This window comes from Phaethon aethereus (assembly GCF_964289735.1).
Source record: "Phaethon aethereus genome assembly, chromosome: 19".
Classification (NCBI taxonomy): domain Eukaryota; kingdom Metazoa; phylum Chordata; class Aves; order Phaethontiformes; family Phaethontidae; genus Phaethon; species Phaethon aethereus.
In genome coordinates, this window is record NC_138595.1 from 5558642 (window position 1) to 5573806 (window position 15165).

Genomic DNA, 15165 nt, shown 5'->3' on the forward strand with positions numbered 1-15165 from the left:
CTCCCCGGTGTTCTTGGGAAAGCCTAGTGCACACGTAGATGTCAGAATTATACTTCACTTGTGCCTCCGTGAAGACAAATTCATACTTTTGCTTTTATGGGTTTGCCCTTCATCCTCTTCTGATGTGCTGCATTCCCTTTTTCCACCTTACTGCTTCTGTCCTTTCACCCCCGTCTCCTTTGAACACATTCAGCATGGCTAGGGCTGAATGTGTTCGCTTTTCAGAAACCTCTCAGACCTGTGTTTTGATTTTTTTTTTTTCCCCCCACCAGAGATGTCTCTTCAATTATTGTTCTTTAACGACAAAATTGGATGAAGTGATTCTCACTAGAGCTCTGTTGTTCCTCAGCCCTCTTTCTTTCCCCTGATGTTGCGCTATGTGTCATCCTGCTTTGAGAAGATGACTTCTAATCTGTTAAGATGGTGCTATAAAGATCTGAACACTTGGTAACGTATCTGGACATTGAATTCAGGCTATTGTTACTATTGTCTGCAGTACAGGCATGAGTGATGCATGGGAAAGAAATGGGAGTCAGGATGGGCACAATGCCTGAATTTCTGGGTCTGACCCAAATTTTCCAATGTCAACAGGTCTTCCTATTCAATTCCATTATTTCTGTGTATAAATACAAAGCTGGACGGTTTCCTAGCAGATACGTCCCAAATACCAGCACTCATAACCAACCAAACTAATTTAATAAAAAATAATCAAACCCCCCCTATGCAGTACAGGTGGTATTATACACTTTTTAATGTACATTTATTTATATGGATGTATACTTGGTTTTTATATATATGTGGAAATTTAATATCTTAAAAACCAATACTTCAATTTTTTTGTCAGCTTTTAATGAGGGTAGTAACTAAAGGGTTGTCTAGGGAATGGTCTCTGTGGGCCAGGTTCTTTCTATAAATAGAAGCAACTAATTACATCAGGTGATCACATGTTTACATGCAGCTTATCCAGTTGATTGGACTCTCCTGCTTGTCAGGTCTGAGACAAAAAAGTTCTGCTTCATCACGTTGGAGGGAACTTTTCTGAGTCCCCGTGAGCCTCAGGACTGCCTGCGCACGGCCCCTGGTGAGAAGTGGGGAGGGATGCAAGGTAAGGTAGATAACACGTGCTTCCATGAGGAAAGTACTTGTCACTCTCTTCCCAGGATGAGAGTAGCAGGAGTGGCTTGAGGAAGGATATGAGTAAATAACTTCTCTGGCTTCAAAATACTCAAATTCATAATACACTAGTGCTTTGGCTTGTGAAACAGTACTTGGTTCTTAGGAGCACAGTAGTACTGGTGCCAGGGACGTGAACTGCTGGTCAGCACATGTTCTGCCCTTGCTGTGTTGAACTCTGGCTGTTTTAGAAGGCAGAAAGAAGCACACAGTGAATGAAATTTTGGGATATAGCATACCTGGTGATACTACTTAAACTCTTTTAAGAGTTCGAGTCTTCCTCTGCTCTTGTACTGGCATGTGGACTGATTATGTTAGTGTACCTTTATCTTCCCTTGCATGTGTCTTGTTTCTCGCTGTCTGGCCATATAATGGTGTTTTAATCCTGCTTCTGTTCTCTGTCCGTTGCTGAACCCTTATTTCCAACTCAGGCCATGCTGTGGGAAAGATGCATGCTAAGCAGATGCAGTGTACCAGATGATGGGATGATTGGTGACCAGTGAAACGGTCATTTCTGTTCCCCTTCCTTGTGTGGTGGCAGCCGAAATAATCATGTACTGACCTGACCAGTGATGTCCATGTCTCCTTGCTGGATGTTACTAACTTAGAACTTTTTATATGCTTGCCCGAGACTTTCACTTCAGTGTAAACAAAGTTATGCTTGCTGCTATCAAGCTTTTTTCCCCTCATTCCTCAGGAGGAGTTGCACCATGGGTAAAAGTACAGTGGCTGGTGCTCTGTAGTTAATGTGAATTGCACTACTGGCTTCAAGTAGGTATAACATAAAATATGTGAGCCTAACTGAGGCCAAAAAGTTAATCTGTTAGGTTTAATGTGATCAGTTTGTGCCTGGCTTATCTGAAGTTTGGTGGTCTCTGCTTCAGTGCTTGAGAAATCTTTGGCTTCATCAGGAGGATTGTTTCTTTTACTCCCGAGTGCCACACCTTCATCCATCATAAGGAGCAGATGGAGTTTGAAGAACTTTTAGACCTTCACTGAGTATTTTGTGCTGAGGAATAATCCTGACACTGCTGGAATAGAGGAGAGAGCTGGCAGTATTTCTAATAACCATCTTTAAGGTAATGGAGTCTGACTTCTGTCTTCAGAAAATTGTAAACTGTTCTTTGATTGGAGAGTTGCAATAGGAAGGCAAGAGAGTTGCGAAGGGGAGGAACTTGACAGAGACTGCAGCTGTTAGCTTGTTTCGTGGGTTTTTATTATGTATAAAGTAGAGGCTCCAAGCACTGGATTCCAGGTGTCTCCTCCTGCAGGGTTTTGGAGCAGCTGTCAACAGAAATGTGTAACTTGGGCACAGTAAAACTGTTTCAAAGAACTGAATTTGTAAATGATGCAACTTTCCCTGTTTCTCAATGGGGCGCTTGTGAGGCACTAACAGTGAGGTTGGTTCCCTGGTTTGTTTTAGTTGGGGCTGCCATTGAGGCCCTGCTGTAGGGAGCCAGGGAGCCTTGTTCTTTATGAAGCTGGTAGAACAGCTGTAGCTCTATCTATCCTTGGCATAAATAGGAGTCAAATAGAAGAGCAGAAAGCCTTCTTCCTTCATCTAACCAGCAAACATAACCAGCATCCTTCGTTATAAGCCTGTCATTGAGTCTTGGTAAATGAATTAGAAGATTTCTGAGAAGGAAAAATGTTCTTGCCTACATTTTTTTCATGGGGTTACTATTTTCCCCTGCGCAGAAAAAAAATATCTGATTGTTGAAAACAACTGGCATCAAAAATAAATTGACCAAGAAAGTTTCACCTGACACCAGTTTGTTTTCCTGCCACCATGACCCCAGCCTGATAGCCGGTCCAGAGCATGCTGTAGGTAGCATCAACGCGCCTTTGACACAAGATGGCCACCAAAAATGCTGTGTGTAAATAACTTCAGGTTTGCTTGCAACTGGTTTCTTTGAGTTTGTATTGAAGAAGGTTCACCATTCCTTTGAGCGTTTGTTTACTTATTTATTGAGGTCAGCAAAGTGAAGAGTAATTACAGGTTTTAGACTAACAACAGGCGTCTGATGTATGAGAGCTCCAGAGTGTGAAATTGAAAAGCTAAGTGGCTTCATGCTATTGTTTGCTTGATAAAAACTCCTATGATAAGGATGACTGGTGAAGATTTTTGATTTCATCATAGCCATTTAAATTTTATTTAAGGGAGGCTTTCCATAATGTTCTGACCATGGGAGCTAGTCCAAAAGTTTACAACAGCAAGTCTTGATGACACAAATCTGGTATGAATTTTGGGACACACTACTTAGCAGTCTCATGGCTTTTTCTAAAAAAGTTATTATGGCAGGTGACTTCGTGTCAGTGTAGTGCCTTTTGAATAGATGGTGATAAACAACTCCTGTAATTTTCAGAGGCTTTGTGTGAGTTGGTCTTCCAGGTGTTTGTATAGATATTAACCTTGAAAGTCAGACTCACCTTTCTGGAATTGTCTTTGTTTGAAATTCAGAAATATGTGTATTCTGCTGAGCAGATTTGATTCGGGTCACACCAAACCTCCCAGGTAAAACAGTGCTAGCCACCACTCTTGCCTGTGATGACGAAAGAGGAAACTTTCTGAAACAAAGGTTCAGCGAAATTGTACAGAACAGTACAACTGATTGGTGTGCAGTTGAAAGGAGATGTGTTGTAACTGAAGATAAAGTTGGTGCTGTACAATTCCAGGTCCTGTTGGCAGCAAACGCTAATGGCTGGAGATCTGCATGCTAATGAACCTATGAAAGATAGGGAGAAAGTGGCCGTGGTGCTCCTGCCAAAGTGCTAATTCTTACCTTGGTCATGAAGATCAAGTATCTTGTTCAGATTTAAAAATCAGTTTCTCTTACGCTTACAGTAAAAGGTTGAAGAATGTGGTCATAACTAGTCAATTAAAACAGCATTCTTTAGTGTTTTCCTGGCTTTATGCTAAGACCCAGGAAATGCTCTCTGCTAGCAGAGAGGCCAGCAGTGCAGGAGCAGCATTCATCAGTCTTTGTTAGTGCAGCGAGCTGCCTTGATGAACAGTTCATTAACCAGGAGAAGCAGAATCGGTCTTTTAATACACTTGCTATAGCAGTTAGGCTCTGACAGCGAGCAAAAAATTCAGGAGGCTAGTCTGAGAGCTAAAACCTTGCTGGTGGTCTGAAACTAATCTTTTCCCCCTCCTTCCACACGCCTTTGGGTAGCAGCATTCATTAAAATGCTTCTATAAGCTGTCATTTAAGAGTACTGTATATGTAGGATCTCATGGTTGTTGAGCAGATAATTCAAACGTAATAAATGGGACAGTAACATACTTAAGAAGAAACCTGTTCTAACTCTTCTAGGCATCTCTCAAGATTCACTGTGGTATTAATTGTTTCATTGTAAAATGCATAAGATTGAGGTAACAGTTAAAACAAATAACCGGAGGCATCTGGCAGCGTGTGGATCCCTGGCACGCCGTGTGTGCATTGGAATGGGGCAGACGTGTTTCCAGCAGTTCAGGCATGCTCGTCGGTAGCTTCAGAAGGCTAAAATTCACTATGAACAAATCAAAGTCTGTAGTTTTTTTTTCCCCCTGGGGTGCTGGGAGGGGAGGGGGAATGGGCCAGATGAATCCATACTCGCTATAGCTGCAGAACTAAGAGCTTGGTTTCTAGCAGGAGTAAAACCTGAGCCATTGCAGGATCCACCTCAGGACTCGGAATGGATTTACGCTACAGTATCACACGGGGATCATTTGTTACTCCTCTCCTTCCACCCTCCCTTCCCCACTTCTATTAGCAAAAGATTAGGTTGGGGCAGGGGAGAGTTACTGCTTCAGCCAAACATTTGAGACTTCATGTAAAGCAGCCAGTAGTTGAGGCTTTGGTGCTCTTGTCTAGAGCCTGATCTCTTGTTCATCCAAGTCCTCCCGGAAATGAGAAACATAAGCTGCAGGTATGTTTGTGCATGTATGCAGAGCGCTGCGTTTCTGGAGCGCTTGGAACACAGAGGCCTCTGAAACCCTGCACTCTTCCTTAAAATGGCTGCCAGATGTGTTGGCTCTACTGAATTCCCTGGAGCCTTACACCAGAAATGCTGAGGTTATTACCAGTTTGGTTCTTGCTGTGTTCTTCCTTCAGTCTTACAGGCACAGTGTTGCAAGACTGAGTGTGACCCTGGATGGCTGCAGTACCTGTGGAGGCTTTCTGTTGGCATGCTGGCGTGCTCGGGGCAAGGCTCGCCGGGACTCTGTTTAAACAAAGGAAGCATGTTTGTTTTTACAGCTCAGGCTTGGGAGCCTGGGCTGGGATTCTATGCCCTTTCCCCGTGCTAGGAGTGAGACTCTTAAGGAAGACAGCCTCTCCCTTTGCTGCAAAGCACAGCTCTGACTGGCCAATAAATACGCATCTTATCCTCTCTTGGCTTGTCAGTGCTGGAGACTTCTTAAAGCTTAACTTGGATTTGGTTTGATATTTGTTTGTAGGAGCAATAAACAGTATAGAGACTCCTGAAGTGAACCATAGTCTGGCTGCCCGTGCTCGCGTGGCTTCTTGGGACAGTCTTTCAAGCTCCTTGCTAGTGTGGCCACACTAGTGCTTGATCCCCTTGTAACCCAGTCAGTCCCAGCTGGATCCCTTGTAACCCATTTCCCAGGCAGTGGCAAATGGAGCTTCCAGGTCCTGCAATAGTGCATCTATCTGTTGAGTGTTCAGCACAAGAGAGCAGATTTGCTATACAGCTGTCTCTAGTATCAGTAGGCTGAACTTTTAAAAGTGTATCTTAAAGCCATGCTGCATGGTAACTGGCTGTTTTTCTGACAGCGCATACACTTTTCCTGCAAGTCAGCAGTTTGCTGAAATAACAAATATTAGTGATAAAGAGGTGTTGGAAAGTACTTGAGCTAATAGTAGGATCTGTAAGGAAAGTGTGTAATCTAACATATGCTTCTCTGCCTTTAACTGAGGAAAAGCGTTTCTCAAAATAGTCCTCCCTACTCCTTCATCTAATTTGCTTTGGTTTATTTCTAGCATCAAAATGAGAATGTCATTTCGATGTGATGCAGTCTTTATAGTAGTAAGTGCAGATCCATATGAGTAGGATGTATCTCGTGCTTCATAGCCAAGGCAAGCTGTATATGGTGACACTTTTAAGAGTATTTGGTTTGTCCTAAGATAGAAAGTGGTTTCAACCATTAGGTGAGCCCAGGGATGGAGTACATGGGAAGCAGTGGGTAGACTTCATGGCAGCTTATTCAGTTGGACTCACACTGCAAATTCAAGGGATTCAATGGAAATGGTTAGATATATGATTGTGCTTGCTGCATGGGAATCTGTGTAGTCTTACATGGAGTAATCAAGTTATTTAAGGAGGCATTGGTGTTGTGGGGGAGGTATATATGTTGCACATAAGTGAATCTTCTGTTTATCTTTGCTATTCAATTCTAAGACTGTCTTCTGAAACTGTGGAGCATGCTGCATCATGGAGATGAGACGAGTGTCACGGAATACTAGCTTCTTAAAGGTCTCTTGCTAAGTGGATGTATGGGGGACCAAAACCAGGGAGCATCACTGTTTTGTTTGTTTTTTTTTTTTTAAAAAAAAAAAAAAGGCAGTGTCCGGGAGCAGAACCTGCAGAGCTACCCTGACTTGGGCTGCGTGTACATGAGAAGAGGCATTCCAGAAATAACAGTAAAGCCTTGCTTTGTATTTCTCTTGTAGCAACCCTCCGCTCAGTGAGGAAATGCTGCCGCCGGGGGAGTGGATGTGTCATCGCTGCACTGTACGCCGCAAGGTAAAGCCTCTCGTAACAGACATGATCCCTGCCCTTGCCACTATCCATTTGAAATGTGAACCCTGTGTTTTATACCTTCCTCTCCCCTTACTGTGTACGCGTATATCACCAGAGTTCCTCTTTGTGTTCCCAGTTGTGAAGGGCTTTGTTAGGAGCAGGCTTAAAGAAAACCAGGAGGTCTCGATGAGACCCTCCTGGTATTTTTAACCTTGCTACTAGGAACCAAACCTGAGGTGTCTGATACATTTTTGTCAAGCTGTGCCTTTTAAACTTTTTCCTTCACCACACTTTTGGAAAGGAGGGAGAACTGTGGCACAGGGGGAATGGCTCCCATGCTTGAGGAGGTGAGCTGTCTGTAGGCGAAAACAGGAGTCATTTTAATGCAGCTTTGGCATCAGTGCTGTGTTTCTGGTTAGCGTGTGTTTTTTAGAAGTGTGACTTCACAGCAGTTGCACGTCAGCAGAGGGTGAAATCACAGTGAGTTATGATTTCCTGGGCTGTTGAACAGGATGGGGAGGAGATGATTGGGCAAGATTGTGGCTTGTCTTTTTTTTTTTCCCCTTGATGCTTTTTCTCCAGGAAGCTGTCTTGCACAGTGTAAACATCTTATTGCTGTGACTACGTAAGACTGTGTAGCAGAGGGTTTAGAAACTGCACCAAACTATCTAGCAACTGTTCCCTTGAAGTGACACCCAAAACAGATTGGAAGAAAACTATGTACTCAGCCTTTTGTTCCTGAAGTGATTGCCTTGTTATGTTTCCAGGGTAGTGTTCAGCCATCTGCCAACAGTAAAAATGAAGGTTGAAAATTAAAAAAGTAGAGAGAGAGAACTAAAAAATCCCCTACTTTTCTATATTAAAAATTGCCTGATAACACTTTGCTCCTTTTGCAGGCCATTTTAGTGATCGAGTAGATTGGTTCATCTATATTGGTGATGCTGTCAGGCACTGGAGCAGTGCACAGTTGCCCATACTAGGCCATGCAGTGTCCTCTCCTGTTGCAAAATGGATCTTGTGGTCATTGCAATGTATTGTTTTCCTCTGCTGCAGTTCCCCCTGCCCACCTTGTTCAAGATTCTTGTTGTCAAGAGATAACAGTGTTGTTTGTATATTGTGCTTGTATTCTTAAGCTCACCTCGTTCCATAATGGGTTTGGATGCACTGCCAAGGTTAACAGACTGCATCAACAATGAATGGTCTCCTGTGGAGTTTCTCAGTGTTGGCTAGCGAAGAAGTAGTAAACAGAGTTGTCTGTTTTGTCAAGTATTTAGGACTAGATGCTGTGGAACGTCCTGATCTGGACTCAAATATGGCTATCCTGAAAGGAGAGAGACATGCTAATTTTCTTCCCCCCGCTTGGTTCCCTTCAGCTGTTTTGTCATCTGTATGTTAGCGGCAATCAAATTGGTTTTGCCAGGTCAAGGCTTTAATGACTTCACAGGGGAAGTTGTAGTAAGTGGCTCAAGCCTTTTCAGATGCTGTTTGTCTTCGATTGCATATTTGTCAAGGTTGATGTGCTTTGTTTGTGGCCTCCATGATAAGCCTGCCTATTCATGTCGTGCAGAAGCGAGAACAGAAGAAAGAGCTGGGGCAGGTAAATGGATTGGTGGACAAATCTGGGAAAAGGACCACCTCCCCCACCAGTGACGCAGACCTGTTGGACAGGTCTAGCAGCAGCATCAGGGCTAATGCGCATGCCAGGATCTTGGAAAGGAGAGCAAGCCGGCCTGGCACTCCCACATCCAATGCCAGCACCGAGACCCCCAACTCAGAGCAGAATGATGTCGATGAGGACATAATTGACGTGGATGATGACTCTGCCATTGCAGAAATGGACTGTGGGCAGCCCCAGCTGAAGCGACCCTTTGAGCTTCTTATTGCTGCTGCCATGGAAAGGAACCCAACGCAGTTCCAGTTGCCGAATGAACTGACCTGCACCACAGCACTTCCAGGTGAGCGATGGCTTGTCTAGTATTGGTGAAGATGTCTGCAGTTGCATCTCGCTGCCATCTTGCCTTTTTTCCCTCCTTGGTAGTTGTGGCTCCAGTGATGCTCACTGGTGAAAGCAGAGGGAACAGAACTACCCCTGGTCCTCCTTCAGCTGTCCAGCACTGGGGGGCCTCTTTTACATGTGAGCTGTGGGGACACTACACCTCCATCAGCACTTGTGGTAGAGGCTTGCTGTTTTCACCTTAGTCTAGATCATCGATCTGCAGAAAAAAATTCAAATTGTTAAAATACTTGATTTATGATATATTAATCCAGTAACAAAGTAATGACTTCATGTATAGAATGTCACTGAAATGATTAAATATAAAACATACCTGCCTTTAAAGATAGTCTCAGTTACTTAAGGCTAGATTTAGTCGTTGATAAAGGTTCCTTAAGCATCTCTTTTTGCCTTTCTTTTTGCCTCCGCCTGAGATGATAATGCGTATCTACCAGAAAGCAAATCTCTGCTATGTGGGTAACCCAAAGCCTTTTAAAATTTACTTTCAGGTACTAGTAAGAGGAGGAGAAAGGAAGAAACCACAGGAAAGAATGTCAAGAAAGCACAACACGAGTTAGACCACAATGGTTTGGTTCCCTTGCCAGTGAAAGTCTGCTTCACATGCAACAGGTACTTGACTCTTCCAGGAAAGTTGTTCGCTGTAGCTGTGCCCTTCACCGGAGCAAAGTTACTGCTGAAAAAAAGTAGATGACCTGTTCCCACTCTCCTTCATTACTTGCTTACAATCCTCTAAACAAATGGGGGCATCATCATCTTTGCTAAATAACAGATGTTTAACCATGGCAAGTGTAGATGTGGCTTCTGCAGCCCTGCATGGCTGTAAAGGGTTTTAAAATGTAGCCTGAAGAGAGTGAGCCATCTTGTCTTTGGTGTTTTTCTACTACAAAAAATACTGAAGTGATAGTGGTTTGTGAAACGGAGATATTTGTTTATGGTTCGTGAAAGAAATATGTGAGGAGGTGACCTTTTGGAAATAGAAATCTACTGAGAGAGATAAAAGCCCAAGGCAAATAGGAGTATTGTGCTGAAATAGTAAATCTGAGAACTAGTACAAAATACTGCTGTTTTTTGTAACCGCATAAGAAACGCACAGATAAATCCCAATTCAAAATGTCGGTGAAAATGAAAAACTTTATTCCAGGAACTCAGAGAGTTTCTGGAAATAGGCTGGAGACTCAGGTGGGCTTTTGCGGAGAACAGCTGATGACTTTGTTGCAGAGTGAAGACTTCTTTAAAGCATGGGGTATCAGGTGTAGTAGCTTTCTGGAGTTTGAGACTTGTTCTGAGAACATCTTGTTGAAGTAAATGTCCCAACTTCGCACAAGATTCACCTGCAGAAAATTGTAGTAACCTAAATCTGAGTTTTCCTTTTGATCTCTGAATTTTGCTGTAAACAAAGCCACTCAGATCTAATGCACAAGGTTGACTTGAAAAGTTGCTTATATGAATCTGACAGGTGCTTAGAGCTTTCCAGCAACGTCATCTCTTCCTGCCAGAAGACCTCTCTTACACCAAGAAATGCTCATGTGCATGGGCAAGTCCTTTTGCCTTGAATGGGTCTTGCAGAAGGTCCATATAGATCAAGTTACAAATCAGAAGCCTAATTTTAGATGCAAGTAATATAATGTAGGGGAATTGGTGGGGAAAGATAAGCTGAAGTGGTTAGCTGAGCTTGCCTGCGTGTTCAGTTTATATTCTGTATGGGAAATAAGATATGGCACTCTCTTTGCAGGAGTTGCAGAGTGGCACCTCTAATTCAGTGTGATTATTGCCCACTCCTGTTCCACATGGATTGTCTGGAGCCACCGCTTACTGCCATGCCTCTGGGTAGATGGATGTGCCCAAATCACATAGAACATGTGGTGGTAAGCAGGACTATGATTGCAGTATGGTAACCGGATGCTGGAGTGGAACCTGGCAGGTCCATTAAAGGACAAAGTACAACAAATGTAGAACAGCTTCAGAGCTCTTATTGCTCCCTGTAACGCTTGTAAAGCTCCTGCTGCAAGCAACGCACTCTCCAAAGGAATATGATGCTGCTATCTGCAATAAAATTTAAAGATGGGGGAACTCCTTCCTGTAACTGAAGCTGACAGCTCAGATTGTGGCTCACTGACAGCTTGTCTAGTTTTCGGACTGGACTCCTTAAGATCTAGATGAGCTTCCAGAACTGTGATACAAAGCAGCACAGTGCTACAAATGGGGGAAGTAATTCTTTGCATGCTTAACCCAAAAAACTTTCATTCCAAGAGGGAGTTTTCATTTGTGGAAAAGCAGTGTACTTGAAACAGGGGGCTGAAACAAAGGGCTTGTGCCCAGACAAACTGCTGCTGAGAGCATTGATGCTGCTTAGTAGGCCTCTAAATGCTTTTGTATTCATCTCCAGCAATGTGTCCTTTAACAGAAATGGTTAGTGCTGCAGGAAACAAATAGTCTAAAGCTGAGCTGATGCTGTACTGCCAGTGCTACGAGGCGTTGTGAAAGTCTTAGGGTACATTAGAGTGACCTGCAGATCCCTAACTCCTGTGGCATTATCTGATCACCCAGCTGAACCAGAAGAACTTGACCCTGAGTAATCGGTGCCGAGTATTTGACCGGTTCCAGGACACCATATCTCAGCACGTTGTCAAAGTGGATTTCTTAAACCGAATCCATAAGAAACATCCTCCGAATCGCAGAGTTCTTCAGTCAGTAAAGAGAAAAGGTTTGAAGGTATGTGTAAACAAGTAGGTGTTGGTAAAAATCCCTGTGTACGTGTTCTGGTTTGGAGGGGAAACCAGCATGCCCCGTAGGGATAGCCTTTTGGGGCAGGAGGAAGAGGGTGGGGTCTGAGTGAATGTATTGGTGAGAGGTCTGGAAGTCAGCAGTTACTTTTCACTACGTGTAGGATTTAAGAAGCTCTTTTTCCACCAACCATAAGGCTCAGCTATTAGAAATAAGCCTTTAAATCTACCATATGCATAGAAAGTACAAAACACCATCTCCTGAAGATGGCCCTACAGGCAGAATTGGGGCTGCTGCATTTTCTGTGTTAAATGCTGAAGAGTATTTGCTGCCAGAATGTCTGAAAAGTGCCATACAGGTTTCCCTTCTTACTTGGCCTTTATTGCATGACTTCTTCTATGCTGTAGCCACCACGTTGTGCTGACCTAAGGGAATAAAACCTATTAATTTCAGTGTGGCTGCATCAATTTAAAGTACTCAGTCCTTGAAACTTCTAATGTATTGTCTGCAGGGTTCCTTTGGGTCAGATAGCAGCAAACACGAAGCGTAGTGCTGGTTAGGCACTTTGTTTAACTAGTCATTCTTGAGTAATTGTTCTCATGTGTGATCTTCTTTCTCTGCAATGTAGGTTCCTGATGCTATAAAGTCCCAATACCGGCTTCCACCCCCGTTACTTGCGCCTGCAGCAATTAGAGATGGCGAGCTGATCTGTAACGGGATCCCTGAGGAACCCTTGCAGAAGCACCTTTTGAACACTGAGCACTTAGCCAGCCAGACAGAACAACAGGAGGTAAATGAAGTCAAATGCTTGGACGCTGCCTGTAGTTGTTTTGGTACAAAGATCCTCTTCCATTTCAGTCATGATCAGGGCAGTTGTCTAGGAAACCAGTCTCAAAATCATGTCTGAAGGTGATAGCTTGTTTTGTCTCTGACACCCTTGCCCATTAAAACTTCATTTTAGCTCTACAGGTGAAATGTAAAAGTCCTCATTTGACACTTCAGGGAAGTAGTGAAATAGCCTTCTGGTCTTCAGAGTGGAGTTAGGGGCTTTTGGTCTAGATGTCATTTTTATTTCCTGGCTGAGGGGAAATACTTTCCAATTTGGTTATGTAAGGCTGCTCTGACACGTTTATTTGTATGTTAAAATCCTGGGTTTGGGATGCTTTTTCTTGATTTAAAAGTCCAATTTGATAAGCAATGTCAGATGAGTGTTTAAATCTTGTATGAAACTTGCAAGATTCCACAATGTGAAGGCACGTTGCTTTGCAATCAGTGGCGTAGTTAAGTCCTTCTGTTAGCTTAGGTGGGGTTCTTCTATGTGGCAGGTGCATATTCACCATGGAGCTTAAAACTTCAAATTAAGCTTTTGGTCATCCTCTACCTTGTGTAAAAGGAAAGGTGCTCTCCACCCCAGATTTGGCAGGTGACTCCCTGTAGTGTGAGGTAGATCAGCATTTCTTTTCCAGCGTGCTGCAAAGTTGGAGGACTGTGTTTGGAGGGAAGCCTGTATTAGTGAAAGATGTGTATGTTACTAGCGAAAGAGTTGCAACACTTAACAAATGAAGAGAAGGAAGAGTTTGGGGGTGAGGAAGTGCATCTGCTGCCTTCTCCCTCCTTTAATCTCAGCTCCTCTGTGTGCTGTCCCCAGCATGGAGATAAACAGTACTTGATTTTGGTACATCTGGACAAAGCTGCCTCCTGCTTCTAGATGAGCATAGAGCAGATGCTGTAGTTCCAGGCTGCGTCAGAGCGGTTAGCAGCACAGTGAGGCAGCTGAATTTCTTCAAGCTGGGTGAAAGAGGAAGTAACTGTTGAGGTTTGGAGCGCTGTCTGCCTGTGGAGCTAACCTGCACTTTTTTCTTCTTCCCAGTGGCTCTGTAGTGTTGTTGCGCTCCAGTGCAGCATATTGAAACATTTATCTGCTAAGCAGATGACTTCGCTTTGGGACTCTGAACAAACAGAGAAGGCTGATATTAAGCCTGTTATTGTGGCAGACAGCTCACTCACCAACCCTTACCAGGCAGCTGACAAGGCACCCACACCTTCCCTCTATTCCATGTCATCCTGCACCTCAGGGATTACCACCCAGAATTCCTTGAGCTCCTCGCAATCCCAGCAGACTTTGTCACAGGAAGATGTCAACTGCAGCTCTTGTATAGATAAATCCAAGAAGGTGTCTTCTTGCGGGACTTCGAATGGGCCAACAGCCTCTGACATTAAAGTAAATGGTCCTCATTTCTATGGTGTTTCATCCGAATCTTCAGCACAGTTGACTGACTCCCAGAGACTAATCGGATCTGGTAACACAATACCTGTTTTGTCTCATCGGCAAACGTGGCCTCAGCCCCTCACGCCCTCAGCGACTTGTGGACTTCTGAATCACACCATTGGAACCATTGTCAAAACGGAGAACGTAGCAGGACCGGTTTCTTGTGCACAAAGGGGTTCTGCGCCAGTCACAAGTATGCCTACGTCCATATCGAGCTCCTGTGCCAGCCTGGAGACCACCAGCACTTTGCAAAGAAAGAATGTGCAGACACAGATAGGACCACCGCTGACGGCAGACCTGCGATCTATGGGCTCCCCTCTGACCGCGACGAGAGCTCTCACCCCTCCACAGGCTGCAGGAGATGGGATCTCTGCTGTTGGGTCCACAAACAGATTCTGTTCACCAGCACCACCTTCAGGTATGTGCCGAACAGCTGATCTTGGCCCCCGGGGCTCAGAAAGTGTGAGGCTAAATGTTACTCTGAACCCCAAGGCTCTAGCAGCGTGCCCTCCTTTAACTGGGAACTGGGCTTTCTGTGGAGATCAGGAGAAGTTTCTCAGGTCTCCTCTGTCTTAGGTCCCTTCATGGGAGCCGTGGGATGTATTTTTGCTGGCAGCGTATACCTGAGAGGAGAACTCTGTCCTGAGAAGCAGGATAGTAGATCAGTTTACTTCTGGAAAGCAACAGTAGTCTTAAATCAGTTGGCTGCTATCGCGCTGTTGAAACAACTGGCTGCTTTAAAGTGACGAACTTGTTTTAAAGCACTAGTTTGATTGCAAGGTAGTCCTCCTCACAAGAGCTGTCTGGCATCTGATCCTATCATCTCTGTACACAGTAACTGTTCTGGTGATGGTTGTGTCCCCTAGTACAGATGTGTTTGAAGTCTTCAGCTACGCAGCCTTGATGTTAGAGAAGTGTGGACTTCGGAAGCTGTCGTCTGTTTAGTATCTGCTAGTCTGTTAATACAGGGTAGCTACAGACTTGGAGATACTGTTTTACCCAAAAACCTTGCTCTTAAAGTGTAAAAACATCATCACAGATAGATGTTGAAGTTGGAGTAATTGCCCATAACTCAAATTTTGCTAGAATAAGCTTTCACTTAAAACATTCTCCTTCTCTTTCCTTGCCCCACACCAGCTCAACACTCAAACCCTTTGTGCAGGTTGGGTTGAAGCAGTCGCTGAAAAGCACGCAATAGAGCTGTCTGTCCCTTGTCTTGCAGTTCCTAGCTGCTCAGTGG

At 44.1% G+C, this 15165-nt stretch overlaps 1 protein-coding gene across 1 annotated transcript in view; it reads left to right on the forward strand.

The window, feature by feature from the left end:
- PHF12 (PHD finger protein 12) overlaps window positions 1-15165 on the forward strand; it is a gene marked incomplete at its 5' end in the record, with an annotated part of 32138 nt that overhangs the window by 8166 nt on the left and 8807 nt on the right. The window contains 7 exons of the mRNA XM_082008686.1: window positions 6849-6921; window positions 8486-8873; window positions 9421-9541; window positions 10665-10797; window positions 11480-11644; window positions 12285-12446; window positions 13527-14343. Of these exons, the coding sequence (XP_081864812.1) occupies window positions 6849-6921; window positions 8486-8873; window positions 9421-9541; window positions 10665-10797; window positions 11480-11644; window positions 12285-12446; window positions 13527-14343 (1859 nt within the window). The remainder of the gene's footprint in view (window positions 1-6848; window positions 6922-8485; window positions 8874-9420; window positions 9542-10664; window positions 10798-11479; window positions 11645-12284; window positions 12447-13526; window positions 14344-15165) is intronic.